The following is a 26526-nucleotide window of genomic DNA, read 5'->3' on the forward strand; positions in this document are numbered from 1 at the left end:
CCTACTATACAGTTTTGCAAAACTCTAAAAACACACCTATCTTCTGTGATTTTTGTGACCCATGCTCATTGGAAAAACACACTTCTACATTTATGCAAAAAACTTTTCTTCTGTTTTTTTTGATTATGATTGCACAACCTGGTTATTCATTTTTAAAGACGCAGTTCCTTGCACAATATTATGTTATGATTTCAAAACACTTTTATCATAGTGCATGATTTGTAAAATAATACATTTTGACATTTGCATCACATCATCATCTCCATTTGGCTTTTCATATCGTAAACTTGTAACTCACCTGGTACAGCACTGGGTGCAAGTCCAGTAAAAAACGAATCATGATAAAAGAGCTCAAAGGACTTAAAAATGAGCATGGTTGCTTCATCAAATACAGCTTATCTCCAATTTTTTGTTAAATTTTGCTTTTTCTGTACACCAACCAACATAAAACATTTTCAGATTCATGTTCATAAACTGAATAAGCTCACTAAATACACACTTTAAAAGTGTCACAAACAAGAAGTATCAATATCAATTTGCAGAAACATCACCACAGGCATGTTTTTCCAATAAGCCCTAATTAGCACTAAACAGTCTTCATACGCAAACATGCATACTAAGACACACACATCACATGCTAAACTGTCAGTGAATAATTAAGAGAAAGATGGGATAAAGTGTCAGCTTATCTCTTAATCAACACACATACATCTTCAGAATACACACCCATCTAATGTGACAGTGCTGAAAACATAAGGACAACACCTGATACCTGCCGACCAAACTGCGTGTAGATTTACACTCCCCCATCTCCCCCCGCAGTCATTTATTAACTAAGAGATCTAAAAAGTACCCTGCTGTTTTTTATTGCAAATTGTTAATTGTATTCAAAGCTCTTCACCATTGTCACAGGATAATAATAGTGAGTTAGAAAACCATATTTACCTGATAGCACCAAATGCACATGAAAGAACATTTTGCAGAATAAGGGTTATCAATGAGGTCATGGGAAAAACAGAGACTAACCACTTCGGGACAGTGTAACTTGAGAACAGAAGTGAGACACCACATATGTGCTCTGTAACTTTCAGACTAGCTTACTGAACTTCTTTTGGTGTTACAGGTGGTAGCATCTTTTTCTTATTTTACATCACAATTGAGATAGAATCATCAGACCACAGGAGTAAGCAAACAAAATATTTAATGTTTATTTACCATTAGTATTTTTGTTTGTATTTTTATTTACATAACACAGACACACATTAAATCATTATGAAAAGAAAACCTAAAAAATATTAGACTAAACTCCTTCAAGCAGTCTTTAACAATTACTTCTACAAGGACTGGAAACAGACTACGAGAGACAAAGAAAGGCATTGATGTACTGTAAGTGAACCGGAGCATTGGTTTTAAATGATCAGTATAGAAAGCCAAAGCTGGACACAAGTTGGCTCAAGCAATCCCATTCAAATGTACACGCATACACACCTTACATATAAGAAATCACAATCTATAACCACTCACAGACACACACACACAGCCTTTAAGGTTAGAGCACATCTGCAGCTTTTTCCTCTGTTGTTAACCATCTAATATTAATACTGAAAATCATACAAGACAACTAAAAAGTGTGTGAGTGTGCGTCACTGTTTAACCAGTCATAGCTCTGATGCATTTACAGCCATATTGCAGCCAGTGTATTTTCAAGTATGGACAGTCTAAAACAGTGCTTGGCTGAAGAAATGCTTTAAACCTCGTGGTAAAAACAGCTTTAAATTATTATAACGTCAGTGAATCTTCTTGTAAGTCATTTTGGTTGCGATTCCTAGTGTTCTTAAGGTGATCTGACTATTTAGTGATCTGGGAAATATAATGTTAATATGAACAGTGTTGTGGTACATTTAAAACAATCACAATGAGAGTATTACTGGCAACAGTTCAGTCTGACATTGAGTTGTAAAACCAGCATGTGATTTTATAACAGGTTGTCCAGTGGCATTTTTTTTAAATAAAATAAAACCTCTGAGGCTGAGAATGCACTTTAACGCACAAATAATTTTCAGAAGTTCAGTTTATTACCACCACAAAATACCTGGTGAAATGTTACACAACTAAATGTTAGATTGACATGTTACCAAAATATGGTAATGAAAATGGCTGAAGGTTAGAAAAACCAGCAGAGCACCAGGGGAAATAATCATTACAGTACCAAATTCCTCCAGGTCACTCTAGCTCTACTGATTTGTGGGAAAATGTCAGCAAACAATCTTTTGCTTTGATAACAACACTCGTCTGATGTACGTTCTAATAAAAATGTAGTTTGTTTTGGGAGATTTCGAGACACTCACACATAAAAACTACTGTATACCCCCCCACCCCCCATTAAAAAAGTGTTCCTTCTAAGCATGATTTGCGTAATAAAATAAATAATTCAGTAAAGATGACCGCAATGAGGAATAATTTAAACTTCAAATCCTAAAAATCCATGAAGCAACACAATATTATGGGTAAAATGGCTTAATAAATTGACTCCTTTTGCTTATTTGAACCCATATCTGCCAACACGAGGACAGTGTGAAGGGATGTTTCACCTTATCTGAAGAGAAACTACAGTTTTGCTATTAATTCATTAAATGAAATTAGTTAAGAACAAAACAAAACAGGAAAAGAGGCTAAGATGCTCTAAGACTGTTAGTACACCAGTATACTGGCTCCTACTGTAACATTCCAAAATTATTGTAAGATTTCAAGTTTAACATACCTAACAAAATCTCTAGCATTTTGTATAGCTAGCATAACTAGCAGCATTAGCTAGTGCTGGTTGTAATGTTAGCAAAACGAAAAGCATATTAAAGATTAAGGCAAGGCTGGCAACATAAACACTAACAAATATGTTAGCTTGCTAACGTCTGAGAATTATTATTCCTGAAGAAATGAAAACAAAGTAGGGATGGAGTGCGTAAAACATAAATATAGAACATACATTAAATTCAGTGCACAACAGTCAACAGTGCTCTGTGCACAAAATGTATGAAATTTAGATAAACAGATATAGATCTCTGTTGTATTTGGTTGTAGTAAAACCTGATGCCCCATAGCATGATAGCTTCTTGTTAAAAACATACATTTCTAAACCGTTGCTTTTTCCACAAGGATAAACTCAACATTCAGGACAACTGAACATTAACTCCAATCAACAGGGAAAACAACGTCCTCAAGAGCTTTCCATTTATGTTTTCTGGATTCCTTCCATTCTTCCTTACTTTGGCTTCCCACTTACAGTTTGTTGTTATCATGGTTGGTTTGTTTCTTTATTGACCCATGTATTTATTTCCTGGATAGGCCCTGCTTTGAGTGAAGAGTAGTTAATTCCTCTCTTTAGTGAAGCGTTAGTGTTGATTTCTCCTAGTGCTTTACTTTAGTTTCTTTTCAATATTTTTAACATGGCCATTTCTTTTGTGCTTGCCATTTGGAATTCCATTATGACAGTGTCCGTTCACCTTCTCCGCTGGAGATGAACCATGCCCCAATCGTGATTGGATGCACTTGCCTATTCGGTATAGCAAGTAGCCAAGTAGAAGCAGGCACACTCCTATCACCACAGCGACGTCTAATAAGAAGTACTGGTAGGTTGGGATCTCATAGACTGCAGAGCGGAGGTGTTCGACACCACGGTGACGGAGTATATAGCTTATCCAATAAACTGCTCGACTCACTGGATGACCAGGCTGATCTTTATGAATCTGAGACAGCAACTGTGCTCGCTCGCGATACCTTAATAGAAAGAGAGATGGAGAAGTTTCAGAACATCTGAGATAGCAGGATGCTGATCTTGATATAAAGGCCACAAGATGGCACTGTACCATAGCTCCATGAAGATCTGATTTTATTATATTTTTGTGAATGCAAATCAAAATAATTAGTTATTAATAATCATTTGAAGAGATATATTAATCAAAATAAATAAAAAGGTTCATTTTTATTCATAACAACATTGTTGGAAACAATTTCAATCCACCATTTTATGGGAAAAAAACAGCTTGGACATTCTGCTAAACATCCCTTTTTGTGTTCTACGCCAGAAGAAAGTGATTCAGGTTTGAAACAACATGAACTGTAATACCACTAAATTCAGCCTGTAGAATAAAACCTTTTTAGGCTACATTGCTCTTTGGCTCCCTTGGATTTGTTACAACACCATGGGTCTGCAAATATTGACACCATGGCGGGGTTTTTAACAGGTCTTGTTTATCATTAAACTTGAGTAACCCCAATTCCACAGTCATTAAACATTAACCAGGCTCTATGTGTGAGGGTTTGGATTTGTATTACCTGTTTTTTAATAGACGTTTTACAATGACTGCATGTTTGTTTGTGTGTGTGTATGTGTGTGTGTGTGTGTGTGTGTGTGTGTGTGTGTGTGTGTGTGTGTGTGTGTGTGTGTGTGTTGCACTTTATTCATTTTACACAGGCATTTATACAGATCTGAATTACCTTTTGTCTGTTATGACATTAACCATGGCAGTATAAAGGTCTTCCTCACTCATCCTTTTCCACTCAAGCATTATGCCCATGCCTTTGGCCTGAACTCGTGTCATGGTGTCATAGTGATCTCCAAACAGTGGTACACCCACCACGGGAACGCCGTGATACATGGCCTCATAGATGCTGTTCAAGCCCCCGTGGCTCAAGAAGGCCTGTGTGTTTGTGTGTCCTGTGAGTGAACAACAGATACAGTGTTAGAGAAAAACTTAAATTACTGAAAGAAATGTGCATTTTACCAACAAATACTATGAATCAGAGAACATTTACCATACCACAGTTGTCTCTGCACAGTAATCATAGTTTAATGGTGGTATTTTGTGGGAGACCATAGTAACAACAGGGTTAATGGATGAATAGCATGGATGGCTCCTCATCATCACAGTAGCATTAGTAACTATGATTTCTTTAATACAAATTGGATAATATTTGATATGAAATACAGGACCATTAAAAGTAGATTTTTTCTTTTTCTATTGTGTTCTGAGTGGTAACTGGGCCAAAATGAGTCCACCCCTATGATATTTTCGATTCTAGATATGATTTGGGTCCCTCCTTAAGTTTACCATCCGCTGCGCTGATTGCTTAGAATAGTAAAGGTCTACCTCTCATTGATAAGTGATTAGAGTTACAATTCATGTACATGGAATAACAGTGGGATGCGTGAACAAAGATTAATATTGGGGATTTTTCATTCAGACAATAGTGATAAGTGCCTCACAAAAAGCATCATAATTATAAGAAAAATAAAAGTTTACAATATTGATCTAATGATTGAACTTCTGTGTGAACATGAGCCACTGTTGGCCTTTACACTCATCCTTCCCTGTTCATGCTAACTTCTTCTTCTGAATGAGTCACAATGAACAAAGTTTTTTTTGGTTTTATTTTATTGGTTTTATTGACCTTTCAGAGTCACTTGTTGTACATTAGCTCATCTAGTACCCTTATATCTCTTTAAAAATACATTTAAAGACACGTAGGAAAATCAAAGGTACATTTGCATACGGTTTTGGAAATTTGTCCGAGGTTTCTCATGGATAGGGTGGGGTGTGTACAGTATCACTCCCTCACTGGTACTGACACAAGGCAGGACATTTTCATTTTATGCATAAAGCTACATACAGTGTGTGTAAGTGCATTTTGCACTCTGATTAAAAATGGAAAATCAACTGTTGTTTATTGAGACAGTGCTGACCATGTGTCATTGATCTTGAAGTTCAGTCCAGCTGAACTTTAAACAAGTAAGTGTTTGTTTGTTTTTCCCCAGAGAAGAAATGCCTTGGGTCCATCTTGTCTACTGACTTTGTGTATCAGACTTTTTTCTTCTCCAAACTGTTTTAAGATCAAAGCACAGAATGCATCAATTAGGTCATCAGAGAACAGGAAGTGTTGCGGACAGCAGAAAGACATTGACAGAAAGAGAGAAAAGAAAGAATGATGGAGACAGAAAGGCCCTCTGTGACCTCAAACCCATGGTGAAACAGAAACTCATTCACACAAACAAACACACGCACAGGCTTTGTGTCCTCTATACAACAGAGACATTATCCTAAGAGATGCAGAAAAGAGCAATGAGGAGGATGAGCTCTCTCTCCCTCACACACTGCAAAAAGAAAAACAGTTTTCCAATAAAAATATATAAAAAGCCTTCAAACAAGTTCATTCTAATAAGCCAATTCAGTGCTTTAAAACATTTCTTAAATTATATATATATATATATATATATATATATATATATATATATATATATATATATATATATATATATATATATATATATAATATTTTTTATTTTTTTTTTCAGGGGGGAACATTACAACTTCATATACATTTCTGAATTCTCAGTGGCATTTCATGAGAGATATGATGATACTTACCCAAGAGGTCGTTCTGTGGCATCCAGTCCACTAGTTTAGTATTGTTGCCCAGATTGGAGGGAGGAACTCCAGAGAACCTGCAGAGAGATTAAACTCATTGAGATACAAGCATTCCATTCTACAAACTCTTTAAACATTGTGGATTGGACATTCATCAGCTGACAAGATTGAAGAATTTGTTAGTTATTCAAAGCATCATAGATACGAGTGAGATCAGGAATTTGTATTTGGAAAGCAAAAGTGCATTAAAATAAAGATATGGGACAGAGACCAAATATTTTGCATGCATAGATTAAATTAATACCATAGCTTACACTGAGAAGGCAAATAAAAATTAAAAGATAAAAAATAGACAATAATCAGATTGATTCCTTCTACCTTGTAAAGCTTATAAAGACATCATTGCAGTAATGCATTCAATATATTAGAAACATGATAGTTTTACTACATATACTGTAAACATTCAACATGAGGTTTGACAAAACATGAAGAGCTACAACCATTGTACTTTTGAGAAAGGAATTGAAGGCAACTTAAAACAGTATTCACAACCCATTTGACTCCAAATGAAACAGAATATTCATTTTGATGTGACATGAAGTGAAATACTGTGCAGCCATGACCCATACTCAGAATTTGTGCTCTGCAATTAACACATCCAATGTGCACACACACAGCAGTGAACACACACACCGTGAACACACGGAGCAGTGGGCAGCCATTTATGCTGCGGCGCCCGGGGAGCAGTTGGGGGTTCGGTGCCTTGCTCAAGGGCACCTCAGTCGTGGTATTGCCGGCCCGAGACTCAAACCCACAATCTCAGGGTTAGGAGTCAAACTCTCTAACCAGTAGGCCACGACTTCCCCAAAATGAAATTTTGCCAAATGAAACAGAATATTCAAACAGCAAAAACTATTTTGGAGCAGCACAACTGTTTTTAACATTGATAATAATAAAAAATGTTACTTCAGCATGTGATTTTATATTGGCTTTAAGAGTCTTAAATCTGCTAAATAGCTAATTAAACTAACAATACAACAAGATGTCTCCAGTGGAGATTATATGAAGCCATTGTCTTAAAGTCTGGCTTGAGATTTAGTAAGGAAATGGGGTTCTCTGTCACTGGTGAGCACACACAGCCTAAACCATGTAGTGTATGAAGTATCTAAGGTTATTGTGTCATTCATAATCGGAGTCTGATAGCCACTCCCATTTCGTTACGTAATTTAAGCTGCGACAGTTGCGTGCATGAAGTGTCCAACATTCCACACTTCGTTTTTTTGTTTTTTTTTGGTTATTTAAGTGCATCATCCAGGTATTTAAAGTGCACTTTTTATTTTTGGAATTTTCAGTGTGAACGCACTACTCACACTATTTATACTACAAAACTTAGACAATTTGGGATGCACCTAGTGACTCAAATTACCATTACTATAATCTATGCACAGTGTGACATCGAAAGAGTTGAGGCCATATGTTCATGACTTTATGTCTGAATACGTTACAAGAGTGGTATATTGTTGCGCCTCATTGGAGTGTGTCTATCTTTACAGTATATTTGTGTGTGTGTGTGTGTGTGTGTGTGTGTGTGTGTGTGTGTGTGTTTGTTTTTGTGACATATCAGGACACAACTTTGTATAATGACATGGGTATGACACAGGTATTACAAGGAGAGGGTGACTTATGAGGACATAACCCATGTCCCCATTTTTCAAAACGCTTATAAACCATACAGAATGAGTTTTTTTTGAGAAAGTAAAAATGCACAAAGTTTCCTGTAAGGGGTAGGGTTAGGTGTAGGGTTGGTGGGTGTAGGGCGATAGAATATACAGTTCGTACAGTATAAAAAACCATTATGACTATGGGATGTCCCCACTTTTCACAAAAACAAACATGTGTGTGTGTGTGTGTGTGTGTGTGTGTGTGTGTGTGTGTGTGTGTGTGTGTGTGTGTGTGTGTGTGTGTTCCCTGGGCATTTCCACTCCCATCTGTGTCCTCATTAGTGAAGTCTTACCATGGCACATTTGCATGAATGCAAGAACGCAACTGAGAGTATATGGCATGACTACGGGGCTCATGACAATGTGACTGCCTATGACAACAACAGGTGCTGCTATTTATAACCATGCAGGTTCATTTAGGAAAAGAACAATTTTTTTTTTTTTTTTTTAAGAAACAAAATTAATCCAACAGGAAATTCAAAGTTTACATGCACTAGTGACATATTTTTTGAGCTGGGCTAACTTACAAGAGGATCACCTCTCAAATCCTAAATTATGTTATCAATTCTGCTTCATATAAAATTTTATATAAATAAATAATTCCCTTAAAAATGTAAATATTTCCATTATTTATTAACCCTCATGTGATTCCAGGGTTTATTTCTTTCACTGTGTGTTTGCTCTTTTCCATAAATGTAATACCTTATGAGGCTTTCTAGCTTAAAAGATGGCAAAATTACCATGATTATCAATAAAGTCAATAAATCAAGTAAATCAATAAATGTCTATTCCTCACACAAAGATATGATGTGGCTTCAGATGACTTGGATTGTAGCACAAGTTGTATTGTATGCTCTACTTTTTTGTACAGTAGCTCCCATTAATTGTAATTGTATAGTAAAAGGAAACAGTACAATTCTTTATACAATTTCTATCTTTGTGTTTCGCAGAAATAAAATCAAACTGTTTATGACATGAGGGTAAATAAGTAAATAATGACAATTTTCATTTTTGGGTAAAGGGCCCCTTAATTCCTATATAAATTAAGGTCAGGTTTCAAAAACCATTTTGAAACCATTTTAGAGAGTATTATTCACTGAGCCTATTGTAATGAATGTGCATTACAGAGAAAGATTTAAACTGTTACAACACAACAAAATGATGATCAGAATAATCATTACATTTTCTTTTTTTCTTTTTAAGATTTTAAGAGGATCATGACTTCTGTACCACCATCTCAAAGGATCAAATATCCCTCCACTGCCAACAAAGGATGAATATTTATTAGGATCTAAAACAAACATATTGAGATTAATCATAATTACTGGAAATACTCTTAATAAACAAGTGAATCTGTACGTACAAGGCTTTAGTCCAAAATTAATTCATAAAGTTTTGCATTTAGAAACCATTGGAAAGTCTAACGAAACCATCAGATAATTTTGAATGAGGGATTACTGGTTTGGAAATGGAAAACAAAATAGTTAGTTGTAGCCACACACTTATCATTGACCCGCCACCAGAGGTTAGTTGCCAATGGATACTATTTGATAGAAGAAGAAAAAAACTATAATGGAAAGATGCACTGGTGGTTTGATCTTTTGGAATAATGGTTCACTGATCACATAAAAGAAGAAATGAACAGCAGTACCTCCAGATGACTCTCTGGGGAAGACGGCTCAAGGCTCCTGCAAGTTTCTGAGCAATGTCTTCTGACAGATACTTCACTCCTGCACCAAAAGACACCACTACGAAACCATGTTCATCTGTATCCTTCACCCAGGCTTCAAACTCCTGTACACATCCAAATCAAATACACAGTTCAACAATCTAGGATATTTGTGGTGACTATATTCTCAAGAAAAAACAATTCAACATTATATGGAAATCAAAAGCCAGACCAAACATGGAAGAATTTCATTGTAGATGTAGTAGCATTTAAACTAAATGGTTTTGTTTGACTTGAAAATATAATTTAAAATGACTACATTAGGTTACAATAAAAGTTATTTTAGGGGTCAGTTACGCTAGAAATATCTCTGTAAAATAACAACCATACATAAATACCACTGTATATGAATCTGGTAATTATTCAGTACCACAGTACAGTATTACCATCTGATACTAAGGTAAGCACTTTGAACAGAAGAGAACATAAGGTTTGTTAGCAACACAATATGAAAAGTTTTTTTTTATGAGGTTCTGCTGTTGTAAACATGCAATGAAATGGCTGAAGAATGCAACTTCACCATCACACTGAAATATAGTTTGTCCAAGGCTTAAAGTGACATTACTCACAACTTTGAACTTTCTATTTCTAACAAGGTGAAAACATTTGGTTCATACAATAAAATGCTTTTAAGGTGTGGACATGTCTTGAGCTACTTTACCTTTGACAAAGACAGATTGCATGTTTAAAAATCCTTCAACCTGAAAAAAATCTTGATTAGGATATCTACAAGGTGAAATGATTAGTTTATGAATTTTTCAATGTGAATTTAATTTTGATTAGGATGTATTGTTTAGCAAATGGGATGTACAAATGTCTTTTTTAAGTGGTGTAAATAAGACTTCAGACCAGATGTGTCAAACCCACTTTAGATCAAGAGCCAGATTGAACAAAACCTCAGCTTGTGACAGTTGATTTTTAAAAATGTGTTAAACCTTGGTACATCCATGGACAGCCATCTGGAGCCTACAAAGCACAGGATCATGTTATCCTGCTTTAGTAACTAATACTGGGGTAAATAAAAATGATTAATAAAAGAACTTAGATTACATACTGTACTATTAACCAAACAAATATACTGACAAGAAAAAGAAAAGCCCCTCACTGCTCTTGGCTGGATTTAGTATTAAAAGATGACCTTAAGCCACTTAAAGCAGAACATGAACACAAAGATAAGACTAAAAGGAGGTACTCTATGGCTATATTAAACTATGGCTATATTAAACTCCAAGATGGGAAAATGAAACAGACGGCTCTGGGACAGTTGTGTCAGCCAAAGATATTTTGTCATTTGATTTCAGATAATTCTACATTGAGCAAGCCATGTGAGAATATGAAAATGCAGTCTGTCATCACATTCAGCATGTCTACAACTTCATCTGTTTGCAGAATAATGTTGTTAAACCCAGCAATTTCACACAATATGTGCAAAATTACCAGAAAAGGGACATGATGTTTCTATCACAGTAAAAATGGCAATACATGCCCAGAAGTTCCTCCACCTATAAAGTATTCCTACAACAAAAACTATTATTTTAAAAAGGACAGATTTATAGTTCAAATTATAAACTTCGGAGTATGGGTCACCATACTTGGCTGTATGTCACGTCACGTCACTTAAATAATAAGCAATAAGTGCTTTACCAAAATCATGAGCTTGCCATTTTAACATTTTAATTAGTTTTAAATTGTTGGTAGATATTTCAAAATTTGGCTGTTGATTATAATCTTACATATTTACATATTACACAAATGCAAGATAAAAATCTAAGATGAGTAAGGCTTTGTGTTAGCATTTAGCATTTATTAAAGCATGACTTGAAGTGGCCTATCACAATATTAGCAATGCTAAGCAACTCTTGGTCATTATGGTAAGTAGTGCATTATGGTAAGTAGAAAGTGCATTGTTAGCACTGTAGTGCAATTGTTAACACAAAAAAATGAATGGTATCAATGAGACTTAGTGTAAGCCTTTTGTATTAGCAGTTAGCATAGCTTCAAAATGAGTAGGTTTTTTTGTGTAAGACCTGCTTTTTTGCTGGTTGAGGGAGTCCAGCTGCAGCTGAACAGCCTGCATTGGCCTGGCACTGACTGTCCGCTCCTCACACTGGTCTCAGTGTCCTTCATACACACCCAACAATGGGCACATTTACACACATAAACACACACTCACACACCCTGCACCGACAAACACGCTATTTGCATTATGGCTCTGCAGCATACAATGAGGCCATTTGGGCGCTTGGTATTCCAAAAGTGCAAGCTTAGGTTTAGAACCCCCACTCCTATTCAGTGGACAGCTCTGCACTATCAACCGCATTGATAAGAACAGCCTTTGTGAGCATAACGCCCTGGTGGCAAAATCAAAACTTCATATTATTAGCAGTTAAATGAGCCAAAACAGAGTTAATAATGACTTTAATATACTGGATATATGTTTATATAGCTACTTGTTTATTTTCACCACATCCGGCCTATTGATTTTTAAACTGGAAAGTGGACCTAGGTCACTTGTTTGAGGGAGTGGGTTATGGCATTTTGGAGTTTGGCTTTTTTGTGTGAGGCTGGAGATATTAGGCAATCCTGAAAGTCTTGAAATAAAAATGAGGTTCTTGCATCAGTCAATCCCCATTATCAGAAAATGATGTAAATTTACTGCCAATCATGAACGCAAGCATCGAAAGCACTGCATGTGCACACAATGCATTTATTGAAAGAACAAGGGAACGTTGGAATAGAAATTGCAACTGTAGTCCCAACAGCGGATTGTGGGGCAGACAAACACATGTTGTTGGTTAATCTGATCCAAATAAGTTTTCCATCCAGAATGTGAACTAGCAGGCAATAAAAGATGTAGGCTAAATTATTTTCATGCTATGGTCAAAAACTGATAAATGGGTGAAAATACAATTCTGTACTAATTTGTCTAAATAAATAAAAAATAAATAAACACTAAAAATTGTAATCATTCATTTAAAATGCTAAATTCAGGTATCAAATTATAATGTACAGCATGAAAATGAATTTATTATATTTGCTAAATATTACTGTACATTTGACAGTGTTATTAAATTATTAGTATTTTTAAAGATTAAGTGAATGTTAAACAATGGCAAAGGTAATCTAAATGTAAAGGTGTCTCTTCAAGTTGTTGTACCCCTAAAGGTAACATTTTTGCACTTTTTCTCTGACAGTGAATGCTACAGTGGCCTAGTACAGCACAACACAACAATTTTCAATATCATAAAATAATTCAACAACATCAAGCCACAACACAACTCTCCTTTCTCAGGCGCCATAGATGGTGTGCTAAAGCTAACAATTGGCCTATCAGTTCAAGTGTCCATAAAAAAAGAATGGTACCGTCAGTTCAGAAATTTGGATTTCATTATACCACTGCCTCTAGTATAAAGCCTGATGGTTAGCTTTAATGCACCCTCTATGGCAGGGGTCGGCAACCTTTTTGGCATGAAGTGCTATTTTTAATTTTTCTGGTTAACCACTGTAAAATCGCTTTTTTTAAGTAACTAAACTCAGATTCATTGTTTGTAGAGAGAGACACAGACGCAGACAATTTACATCTCTCTCTCTTTCTCTCTCTCTCTCTCTCTCTCTCTCTCTCTCGCTCTCTCTAAAGTGGCCATATTTGAGAAAATTTGAGTAGTTGGCATCAATGGATATAGCTGTTGGTCATTTAACATTTCTATCATAAAACGTATCATTAAAAGACTTATATTAAATGATTTGCAGCTTCATCTTACCTTGCTCTCTTTAACGTTAAACTGACACTTTGCGCTCTGCTTCTTTGAACAATAAACCCCGCCTACTTTGATTTGATTGGCCATCTCAGTCATTTTGACATTGACGATCGCTGTTAGACCGCTGAGGCTTTGATCTAAAGAGCCTAGTATGTGCAGCGGTCACGCACATCCGTAGACTAGCGCAAATTAATTTGCACACTTTAATAGTATTTATAGCTCCTAACAGGCTGTGTGACTATGAGAAGTTATTACCTCAAAATGTACGTCAGTATGCAGTTTTCCCTATTGCTCTGTGCCAGCAATTATCCCTCTGCATGCCACTGTTGGCACGCGTGCCGTAGGTTGCCGACCCCTGCTCTGTGGTGTCCAGGAAACATAATCACAAAACAGGCTGATTGCACAATAGCCGACTTTGTGTGTATAGGCCCATATGCAAAATTAAAGTGTTCATAAAAAAAAAAAGACAGTTCTATATTTATATTTTGTCAGGCCACTGTACCTAATATGAAGCACTTGTGTTAGCTTTAACACACTCTATGTAGTGTCTGAGAAAGAGCACCACAAATTGGCCTTATCAAGCAAAAGGGCAGCTCAGTGTGTATTGTCCCATAGGGGAAGTCCAAATGTTGAAAATTTGAAAAAAAAAATTCAGACCATTAGAAAATGTATGATTAGATTTTATCTTAGATTTTAGTGCAACCATGAAGAGGGCTGAGAAAGGCTAACTCGAACTGACTTGTTCATTCAACTGTAGTTATTAATATATATGATCTACAAGTGTCCATAAAAAAGACCGGTACAATAATAACTGGATTTTCTTAGATCATTGGAAACTGCATCAAACCCCTTTGTCGCTTTCATCACACCTTTGCAGGTGGCAAAAAATGACTCAAATTAAAGGGGTAGTTCACGCATTAATAAGTAACTAATGAATAAGCAGTTGAATTTAGCCTTGAATTTAGTAGTCAGTTAAGTACACTTATGCACAGGAGCATTTCCATTGGTTTATTTCCATTTAGTTGTAGCTTGATTCCACTGTGTTAACCCAGATCCAGTCCAGATGGTTGATCAGCACCTAGAGACGACCTCTACAGCCCTGAATTTCAGTGGAGACCAAGACAACTAGATGAGCCCAAGAGACAGATCCCCAGTGAAGACCTTGTCTCCTAGGCGGCCATCGGCACAAGACCACAGAACCAGATGAGCCCTCTGCACAATCTAACTTTGCTACAGCATGGATCAACCTGCTGGTTCGTCTGGCCAGAGGAGAACTGGCACCCTGACTGAGCCTGGTTTCTCCCATGGTTTTTTCTCCATTCTGTCACAGATGGAGTTTGGGTTCCTTGCCGCAGTCGCCTCTGGCTTGCTTAGTTGGGGACACTTAATTTCCAGCTATATTGTCGACCTCATTGCACAGATACCATTAAAACTGAACTGAGCTGGATGATGACATCTCTGATTTCTGAATTCAATGATTTTATATGTTTATTTGGTGTTTGATTTTGTCCTTTTTCATTGACACACTATTTTCCTATTTGATACTGTAAATCTGCTTTGACACAGTCTTTATTGTCAAAAGCGCTATATAAATGGTGACTTGACTTGACTTAAGTTATGCTTTCTTTTTACGCTTGCTCCTGTCTTCATAGTATAGTTCCAATATCCTGTAAATCCCTCAAAGTGATGCCATAAAAAAAATTGTAAAAGAGATTGTTTAAATATAATAGCACTTGTTTCTTACCTGTGGCAAGGGGCTGGGGGGTTTGGTGAGGATGCCACCTACATAGACAACATGTGGGAGAGTGGGTCGTGGGAACTCGAGTGCCATGTCAGTACACAGCATCCAGAGTCGACTGTTCTGAACTAGATCATGCATGGACACAGATGGCTGGATGTTGTATTTCCTCATGATGCGATCATATTTGGGTAGAACCAGGAACTGGACACCAAATCTGGAAACCAGGTACACTGCTGTGTTAGCTACCCGTTGGAACAATGACATACGGTCCGTTAGTAGAGAGTTAAATTCTGGGACGTAAGATAGGGGTGCTGGCGCCCCAACTTCCGCAGGGTACCACAGTCCTGTGCTGAATACTGCGTACTGGACACCCAGAATGTGAGCTATGACAAATCCACACATTTCATTGGGATCAACGAGCAGGAGGTCAAACTGTTCACGTTTTAGCTGCTCCATGACAGAAGCACTCCCAACAACAGCATCACAGTTTTGAGAATAATGGTCCAGGATGTCAAAAAGCTCCAGTGCTGTGAGACGCCCTGAGAAGATGTTGTGAACTTTTGATTGGAGAAAGTCATCGGCTGAGGTGCTGTTAAAGATTCCAGGGTAGCGCTGGAGACGATAATGGTTGGAAGACGGGACCTCACGACCTTCGGAGACCAGGAAGACTGTGTCATGGCCCTCAGCATGAAGAGCAGAGGCCAGGGTCTTAAAGATATACAGGTGGCTCTCAAACATAATTGGAGGAACTACCACGATCTTAGCTGCCCATGAGAAATTCGATGCTAAACACCACAGCAATGTGGCAAGCAGGAAAAAAGCCTTCATGACTGCAGAAAGAAAAACAACAAATGATTAGTGATACTTCCATCATTCACTGACCCTTGTACTGAGCAACTACATAAATCAATACAGTAACACTTTAGTTTGGGGACCAATTCTCGCTATTGCTTATTAGCATGCCTATGATTAATATACTGGCTGTTAATTAGTTCTTATAAAGCACATGTTCTGCATGACCATATTCTACATGCCTACCTTACTAACTATTAATAAGCAACAAATTAAGAGTTTATTGAGGCAAAAGTCATAGTTAATGATTTTTTAATAGTGAGAACTGGACCTTTAAATAAAGTATTACCATTCAAAGCACTGAATGCATCAAGAAGTATTGCATGGGGTATTAAATCTCGGTGGGATAGTATGTATTTAAGGACAAGAACTCCAAGGCACTCGAATTGTGTTGCGGCTACATGGCTTCATCAGGGTGTGTGTAACCAACATCATCAGGGTGAAGGCCTGAACTCGTAGATGAACCTCTCACCAAAAGAGTTTTAACGTATAAAGCCAGTGATGTAATAAAGGCTTTTTAACTTTTCACTACAATTCGAGTGCCTTGGAGTTCTTGTCCTTAAAGTATTACCACTGTTAGCATTTTAGTATCCATGAAAGCACAACTGAGGCATGTTACAATATTAGCAATGCTAAACAACCATATTCCCAAACTGAAAGTCCATTGTGGTCTTTTGTTAGCATTGTAGTGCAAGTGTTATCACAAAACAATAAATGGAATTGATGGTAGTGTTCACCTTCTAGCTGTTAACAGCCTCAGAATGACCAAGACATTTTTTACACAAATTTTTCAAATTAGCAACTTCAAACTCATATTAAGTAGGCTCCTGTTGCATGAGCTAAAGCTGGAAAAAATAGTTGTTATTAACTGTTATTGTTAATAATTGTAAAATGTGTTTGTAAATTTTATGAGCTCTGACCATTCACCTGAATCTCAGCTTCATAACAAAGCCTTTGCATAGTCATAAAAGTGCAAATGTTCTAAATCTAAATCATTCATTTAGGCTGTAGGCACAAAGCATTTGTACCCAAATACAAAGAGATAGCATTTGGAGTCAGTTCCTGATTCAATCTGCTGGTCCAAGACACACACTGTGACTAAGGGTCTCTGTGTGTCTGAGAAAATATGTGTCATATTTTGCCACACTCTTTTCAATCAATTGAACACAAAGAAGAATTATATTTCAGAATTTTTCATTTGTATGTACCAATTTAACAAAATACAATAATGAGGAACAATATTTACCTATATACCTACACACTGGAACATGTACTTTTTCAAATAATGACACAAATTAATCTTGAGAGACAGCTTAAACTGATTCATGGAAGTGACTCAGACTTACCAAATCTAACATTGGTTTTTAGCTACTAAATCTAAAATTTTAATCATTAAATCTCTGTTTTAACATTTCATGCTTGTAAGTCATAGGACTATACTAATTACATGTTAAATAAATAATTATAATTGTTGGTGCCTTAAAAATACAATAAACCAACTAAAATGACCAGTTTAGCACTTTTTAAAAAAACATCTGCATGCCTTAGCAGTCCTAGACATTAATATTATGTTTTAAACAATCCCCAAGGCTTTGGTGTTCTCGACTTTCATCTTTAAGCATCTTTTTAGTCTCACACCTTAATTAAAGAACACAACCTACAACAGGCCGTGCCTGGGTATAAAATGAAGATGTGTGGGTATTTGTTTGACAGGTGTAAGTACATTGTTTGATGTGAGGAAGAAAAAGATGGATGTAAAGGGGGCTCTTTATTTGTCTCTAAGGAAGAAAGGACCCTGAGTGGTCTGCATTTACAAATTGACAAACAACTGTATCTTCATTTGGGCATTCATTCAAATGAGGTTTGCCACATCTCTCATCCCTCAGACTGCTAAAACAACAATGCTGCACGGAACCCTCCCTAGAAACAAAAGCAATGTCCCTGTGGAAAAGGAATAATGGAAGCTGCTTTATTTAAGATTTACAGAACGCTCCCCAAATTAGAATGACTGTCCTTAGATAATGTCCTTAAATGTCAAGAGTGATTAAATAAATCTATAAAACCCCTACCTGCAAACAACAAACAGGTGTTTAGTGGTGTTCAGACACAGTGAAGCTTCAGTGAGGAGAACAAGGAGACCTAAGAAGATAAGTTTCCCAGCCCATATAAGCCAGCTGTTGAGGTAAATTTCACGTTTCCTTGCTTTTAAATGACGGCTGTTGTTTCTAATGTGACCCTTCCACCATTTAGCTCTCTCAGTTTCAGGTGGGCTATCACTATTACAACTTTTTTATGCCAGACTGTTGATGGTTGCTATGGCAACCCTGCTAGAGTCAAGCTGTACCCTAGCAACGTCATAGCTTGTGTTACTAATGGGTGTTTCAGGTTTCCTGCCCATCAGAAAGGAGAATCATTCGCTATTAAACACATGAAAAACGCTGAGATGAATGATAAAGCTGATAACGTGATCACATTGTGCCACACAAAAAACACCTGATAAAAACGTACTCTCTTGACAAAGCTATCAAATATTTTCCAGACTACTGTAAACTTATTTTATAATGCATTGCTCCACATTCAAAATCAGCCATTTTTCTTCTTTTTGACGATACAAAATTGCTTTTTGACAATAATAAGATCATTAGGCTACCACAATAAAAACATAAATTACTTGTTTGTAAAATACAAATACTAATAAATATTGTTGTTAGTATAATTTGTGTGATATAATTGGTCCAAAAAAAGTGTATATAAGGTAAAAAGTGAATATATTGGGAAAAATAAAAACATTGTTAAAAAATTCAGTTTATTAGTCAAATTAGTTTATTAGATAATCAGACTATCTAAAAATGGCATTCCATTTTCCTTAATAACAAAAGAACAAACAACCACGTTTGGTTGTTGTAGCCAAAAGTTTTGACTAAAATGAATAATTTTATGAAAACTTTATTTAATTTAAGGGCATTTGTGATTTAGCACTATTCTCATCTTACCGTAACATTTTAAGAGAAAAACTGCATTTTACATTTAAATAGTGCATGTGTCAGACTATATAAACTAAACAGGAACTTTCTAGGAGTGAGGGAGAGGTTATCTATACAAGAAGACATCAACTGATGTTATCAGCATGGCATTTTACATGCCTTCAAGACTTTGTCACATTAACACACTTGTGCTACGGTCACATGACACATTATTATGATTGTGATAACTGATAAGAGATAATAAATACCCAGACAATCTCAGAACAAACCCAAACAACTCACATGGTGTGATCAGGGTGAATGTGTGTTAAAGGTATCTGGGTTTCTCTAACCAAAATTGGGGATTTCCCTGCTCATGAAAAGAAACTAAACAAGGCGCTTATGTGCCTTTTGTTTTATTTTTGATACTTTAAGACTGAATAAAAGGTACATGATTCATAAAATCAACAGTGGTGAACTGACCATCACAGGCCTTTTTCTGCTAAATTAGGCAACAAATTAACTTGATCTAAATCTCTAATGTTTCACTATGGTCGCACAAATGAAATACTACAGACATCCTGTAGCAAACTGTGCTCAGTTCAGAGCTTAATGAACAAACCCCCACCTAAGACCCCCACTGAAGACACTACATACCTGGAAAGAATGACGTTAGTGAGAATAGGCGATTGGCTAAAGGATGCTTTGCGTGTGATCGGCAAGTTCGAATGGACTTTCAATATGCAAAGAAATGCAAAACCCACTAGGACACATGCTTTTTAAGGAAAAGATGTCCTCTATTCAGAAGACAACAAAACAGCTGATCATATCTTACAGTACTAATCCTAATGTCATGGAAAACAGATACCTCACACAAAGAGTTATGGAATAACCTCTGTCCAAAAAATATTTATATACAAAATCATAAACCCAGCCATTATATTTCTGCAATCACACCTTTTCTGATTAATCCTAGTTCTATTCAGTAGAATCTCACAATAAATACACACAGGTATCATGACAGCAGACTGTAGGAGTCCAAACAACAGGCGCTCATGGAGGAACAGACTCTAAACTGGCCTAACAGGATCTTCCCTTCCCCCGCTTCACACATAACACATTTACTAAATGCCATCTAAATCCATAATGCTTGACAAGATTGATAAAAATGAATGCGAGCTGTATGATAACTTGTGGGAGTTGGTAATATTTTTTTATTCTTATTTATTTTATTTTGTTTGCACTACATTAAACAGGACACTCATCCAGCACTGAAGTGGGGACACACATATGATATTGATTTTGAGAATTTTGAGATATTAGCAGTATTATCATTGCATTCACCTAAGTTGACCATGCTTATCTTTTGGCCTGGATTCAATGTTGACATAAGTCGTTTGAAATAATCTTTTATTTTTATTTGTTTTATTTTAAATATAGTATTAATATTATTAATTTTTGAAAAAGTTTCTTCTGAATAATCAGTGTAGCATAACCATGCATGCAGGCATTTTGTTGTCATGTGACAAGAAATACATAAAACAGAGAGACCCCTTTAAACTTCCATAAGGTCATTAAGGGTTTTTTTTTTTTTTTCTTTTATGTGGGTATTTTGAATTTAATTTTGTTGATTTGGAAAATTTTGTTCAAGTCAAATGGAACAATACTAAGAAAACTCTATTTTAAGTCTAAAAATATATATACTTCTATTTTGTCAAAAAAAAAATGTGTACACTTTATAGTGTATCCAGGGTACATTTGTTTAAGCAATTTTTACTTGTTAAATGACTAGATACCTTTAAGGCCATTTTTGTAGGTCTAAAAATGTTATAATTATACAGTAGCCTATATGGGTATATACCAAACAAGCACTTTACACATATTTCAATTTAGAGTTTTAAAACTTTTTTTTCATTAAAAAAAAAAAATACATCACACCTGTCACAGGCCAAGTCAGTCAAACCATAAATATCTAACCCCTTTTCCGAAAATGTTATTCTTTACAAGAAAATTATGAACTGGAACTGGGAAGAGATATTTCAATCAGAACTGACATTATCTCTTTATTTTAGTTTATTTAAGAGGAATGTTGAACGGGAATTGAATGTCAGTCCTACTGCAAGGTGCCCCCTGCAAAACTATCGCTCGACGGTTAAGTATTAATGAATTTGGCCGGTAAAAGTGAGCAGGTAAATCTTTAGATCACATCCCAAACGCTCACTTGTTCCTCAGTCTTAAGGAAACAATTTAAAAACATCATGTGACAGGTACTGTAACACATCATGATACAGTATTACATAAAAACCATACCATGAAAGCGAGCTCACTTGTCACTTGCAGCAGTGTACGCACTTTAAAAGTCAGCCATCTCCGCAAAATAAAAGAGAAACCAAAGGACACACCTAAGTCACCTGTAGAGAAGTCTTTTTATCCGTGCTTACTTAATGTTGCGCGTAACACCTGTATCTAAACCGAAACGCCGCCCTTCGCCGCTTACCTGTACAGGTGAACCCGGTAGATTGGTGTCCGAACGTCGGTGAAATTCACGTCCCCTCGCTCTCCTGAGCTTCTGACACGTTTACATAAATCCACAAATGGTGTTTGCCGTTTAAAACTGACCGTTTGCCACTACAGGCGAGGTGGTTTTCCCAGTGGCTAAGAGATGAGGCGTTGTGTATCAGAACTCCAGGGCGGGATATGCGAAACCTCAATTCACAGTCACTGCAGGGAGTGGTCCAGCCAAAGCAGTGTAGACGCTAGAACAATAGACAGACTTCGGCCTTCCCTCAAATCCCCTGGGAAGCGTCAGGTGCGTTGCTCTTTCGACTCAGGTATATTTGCATTTGAGGTGCGTCATCACAGCGCTTCTATTTAGGCAGAGTTGTGCTATAAATATGATGACAGAATGACAAGAATCACGGACAGAGTTGCCAAGTCCGCGTATTATACGCGACTTTGGGCTTCGATCTTTTTTTTGTAAACTTGCGTGAAAAAATCCCAGGTTGCGGTTTTTGGGGCTTATTTTAAAAATTATGGTTGCTTGCTGAAATCTGACAAGCAAGATCGTTTCTTTATGTTCGCCGTATCCAGAGCATTGATTGACACTGTCTGTTCACAGTTTGCCATAACCAACCCGTGCAATATTGTAAAAATGCTGTAGCGTAATTTGCCAAATGTTCCGCTTTATGTTCGCCGTATCCAGAGCATTGATTGACACTAAAAGAAGGCGCGTGACGCTGTAATCCAAGCAGTGATAGAGTAGAGGAGTGGGATGACTTTCTTTTAGCCTGATTTTTAATTGTTACAGTGTTTTTGTAATTTATTATCACGGGCTGTAATAAAAAAATTAAAAAAAAAAAAACGTTGTCCTATAGCTACTAATACTAAGAGTTAATACATTTGGTTCGAATAGCCTATATAGTAAATAGGTGGCTATGTTACAGCTCCCCTTTGAAGCTCTCGTGTTTTTCTCCTTTTCCATCTCTCTAATCCTATTCTGCTCACAGGTGTTTGGAGATGAGTTTTGTTCCCACTTTGTTGCAGTTTGCTGATTTTTGTAAAATAACTTCTGTTTTTGCTTTTCAGATAAAAGAGTGGTTTAAGTTTAATATGTTGCAGGCTTGTTTATTGGTAATAAATAATTGATCATAAATAATATTGATGATAAGAAATCATCAAAAAAAATATTGGGCTTGTTTTTGAAGCTGCGGTTGCTTATTTATCTTGGGAGAGTTGGCAACAGTGCTCACGGAAATAATTGAGACAACTTCTTAAGATAATAGCATCATGCCACCTTTAATGTCAATTAAACAATACTCACGAACAATAGGCTGAAAAGCCTGTTTGAGTGTGTAATAGTTGTTTATAGTTTGAAAAAAAAATCATTTAGAAGATTAATGGTTCTATTCTAATAGTAAAGATTAAAAGTTAGTTATCACTAGTAGCTACAGCAACTGAAAGTAACCCACTAAATGTAATCTCTAAAATAGGTTTTCAAAGCACAAAACTTAGAACTTTAAAAATAAACAATAGCCTAACTTTCCACCAAAACTTTATAGTTCTTCAGATTAAGCTGGACACAGGACAATTAAGTCTTTATGTCTGTTTGTGCTTGTGTGTGTTAGCGTGAGTGTGTGTGTGTGTGTGTGTGTGTGTGTGTGTGTGTGTGTGTGTGTGTGTGTGTGTGTGTGTGTGTGTGTGTGTGTGTGTGTGTGTGTGTGTGAGAAAGAGAGAGAGAGAGAGAGAGAGAGAGAACATGAGGATTGTGTTTGAATCATTGATGATTCTCTTCAGTTGGTGTGGCTCATATTTCTGTGCAGTGCTTCTGTGGGTGTTAAACAGTTTAGAACCCCAAACCTTTAGACGTGTGTACAAGGGTCAAAAAAGTGACTGAAATGGTAACAAAAAAAGTGCCCCATGTATTTAAAATGAGCACCAGCTGAAGAATATGATTATGCAAAGGGTTGCTGATGATCTTAACTGCCTGAATTCTTTCTGAATCCTGGTTCAAATGGGCAGATTGTGGCCAATGATTTCCTTAGCTGAGCATAATGTGCTGGAGTCAGATGCTGTGACTGACCTTTACCAGATATTTATGGATTGTTTCAGGAACATTGATGAACTTCTTGAGATGTCCCAGGAAGTACATCCTTTGTTATGCCTATTTAGTTATAAAGACAACGTCACATTTCCATCTGAGCTTCTGAGAAGTAATGATTCCTGGAAAACAGAAGGACTCAGCTGTGGTGACAGTTGAGCCCAGCAGTTCGGCTCCTAATTATGGGTCTAATGCCTCTGTAGACACTGCAGTGTGCTGTAGTTGTCAGATATTTTCATTCGTTACCTCAAGGCAAGTGTTATTGAATATATAGCTAATATGACGTTGTTTTTAATGATAAAAATAATAAGATAATATAAATAATAATATACTGATGCTGAATGCATGCTGAATGAAATTTTCATACGGATAGAAAAAAATGTCTCCATAAAGTAAAAAAAAAAAAAAAAAAGACATTTATGCACACACCAGATATCAGAAAACAACCTCAACATATAAACTGTAATTAAATAAACTAAAATAGCTACTCGCTGATTCACTTGGTACAGAAATTCTCTGTCACAGCTTGGTAATACACTGTAATAATTATGTCTTTAACGCAGTATTAAGTCCTCTGACCTGTTAAACTAAATGCAGACTGGAATTTCCTGTGTTCTTTCTTTGTACGTAATAGAGGGTGTGGTATTTGATAGGTTTGAAAACATCTATAATATCAAAGTCCGTTAGCATTCATCTCAGTGGCAATAGTCATGATGTCATGAGATGACACAATTTCATCACACATGGCTACTTTTGAATGATTAAGTTACTCCTAGAATGGCATCTGTCCGTCAGGGCTAACTGCTAACCAGCAAAATCTTAACCATTTGTTTCTGTATTTTACAGTGGGGGCAATATTTATTTGACCCCCTGCTGATTTTGTAAGTTTGCCCACTTACAAAGAAATGAAGGGTCTGTAATTTTTATGGAAGGTTTATTTTAAAGTATAGAGACAGAATACCAACCAAGAAAAAATATCCAGAAAAAACACATTATGTAAAGGTTAGAAAATGATTTGCATTTCAGTGAGTGAAATAAGTATTTGATCCCCAAGCAAAACATGACTTAGTACTTGGTGCAGAAATCGTTGTTGGCAAGCACAGAGGTAAGACGTTTTTTGTAGTTGGTCACCAGGTTTGCACACATCTCAGGAGGGATTTTGGTCCACTCCTCTTTACAGATTCTCTCTAAATCCTTAATATTTTGTAACTTTTTCAAAAAGTGAAACTTTAATTTATTCTAGATTCATTACATGTAAAGTAAAACATTTAAAAAAATATTTTTTTTTTGTTTGTTTTGTTTTAATTTTGATGATTAGAGCTTACAGATCATGAAAGTCAAAAAAACCAGTATCTCAAAATATTAGAATATTTCCTAAGATCAATCAAAAAAAGGAAAAAAACTGAAAAGTTCAAGTTCTTTAAAGTACACTCTAAAAATTGCTGGGTTAAAAACAACCCAACTTGGGTTATTTGGCAAAGCAGCGCTGGGTACATATTGTACAGAACACATGCTGGGTTATTTTGACCCAGCTAGTTGGGTTAAATTTTTTTACCCACCATGCTGGATTGTTTTATTTAAGTCATCTCTTGTTTAAAAATTATTATATTGCTGGCTTAAAATGGACTGGAAATTAAAAAAAACATGCACAGAATTACTAGAGGCATCAGCAATAGTTAAAAGATGAACATTTAATATAAAGCAAGAAATACAAGACAAACTGAATTTATTTGGGTGAATACTGCATAGTTTTCAATATTACATACATTTAAACTTGTTTAAACTCCTTAACCACTTGCAGATTTTAAAGGAATCATATAATGCGATTTCAATTTTTCCTTTCTCTTTGGAGAGTTACAAGCTCTTGGTGCATAAAAAAGATCTGTAAAGTTGCAAAGACTGAAGTCTCAAACCCAAAGAGATATTCTTTATAAAAGTTAAGAGTCAACCACACCTATCTAAAATGGCTCATGTCTATGTCACGATGTTGGAAGATTTGCATAAAGCTGCCCAAATGAAAGAAGGTGTTAACTTTTATTCTTGCTGTTGCCACCGCCATGTTGTGGAGACGCTGTGTGTTTTGTTGTGAAAGAGAATATACTTTGTTTGACCTTCCAAATGTGGACACAACTAGAAATCAGCAGTGTTGGGCAAGTTCCTCTGAAAATGTAATCAAATTACTGATTACTGATTACTCCTTTCAAAAGTAATCACGTTACTGTTCTGATTACTTTATTTCAAAAGTAATTAGTAATTCGTTACATTACTAGTTACATTACTTTTTTTCTCCATGAAATTTATGAAATCCCAGCATTCACACTCCCAATAAATATTTGTTATTAAAGCATCAATATTCATAGAACACTGTTATTTTTAACTAAAGCAAGCGGCTGCTGCGTGCATGGTTTATATGGTAGAATGCCAGCAAAGATCGCTGCATTTATAATCTCTAAAAGACATCTCAGTTCATTGCAATCTCACAAATCTCTGTTATAACAATAAATATATGCATAATGAATCTTTCATAATGTCTACAATTCATGTTTAACAATGAGAGGATTCGTGAGCATGCAAATTTCAGCACTGCATGTTCAACGCTGCAAAGACGTGTTATAGGCTAAATAGATATTTTTTTTTGTTGTTTCTCAGATCACAAATGCAGACATGGTTTTATGTTTAGGCGGCGCGATACGCAACGCGTAATAAAAAGATAGTATAAGTCATTATAATCAGTAATTATGTC

At 36.1% G+C, this 26526-nt stretch overlaps 1 protein-coding gene across 3 annotated transcripts in view; it reads right to left on the reverse strand.

Annotated features, from left to right (window-relative positions):
* Nucleotides 1-1184: 1184 nt before the first annotated feature.
* The window catches only part of LOC109105396 (2-hydroxyacylsphingosine 1-beta-galactosyltransferase-like), a 33949-nt gene continuing 8607 nt past the window's right edge, over nucleotides 1185-26526 (reverse strand). Inside the window, exons 1-6 of one of the 3 annotated variants that reach the window (XM_042716132.1) lie at nucleotides 21684-22161; nucleotides 15375-16201; nucleotides 9795-9937; nucleotides 6423-6499; nucleotides 4495-4714; nucleotides 1185-3774 (exon numbers count right to left, since the gene is read on the reverse strand). In XM_042716132.1, coding sequence (XP_042572066.1) covers nucleotides 3414-3774; nucleotides 4495-4714; nucleotides 6423-6499; nucleotides 9795-9937; nucleotides 15375-16199 — 1626 coding nt within the window. In that variant the 5' untranslated portion in view covers nucleotides 16200-16201; nucleotides 21684-22161 and the 3' untranslated portion in view covers nucleotides 1185-3413. Of the gene's footprint in view, nucleotides 3775-4494; nucleotides 4715-6422; nucleotides 6500-9794; nucleotides 9938-15374; nucleotides 16202-21513; nucleotides 21642-21683; nucleotides 22162-26526 lie in introns of those variants that run through there. The other 2 variants (XM_042716134.1, XM_042716133.1) reach the window with 2 other exon arrangements.

The sequence above is a fragment of the Cyprinus carpio genome, chromosome B1 (assembly GCF_018340385.1).
Source record: "Cyprinus carpio isolate SPL01 chromosome B1, ASM1834038v1, whole genome shotgun sequence".
Classification (NCBI taxonomy): Eukaryota; Metazoa; Chordata; class Actinopteri; order Cypriniformes; family Cyprinidae; genus Cyprinus; species Cyprinus carpio.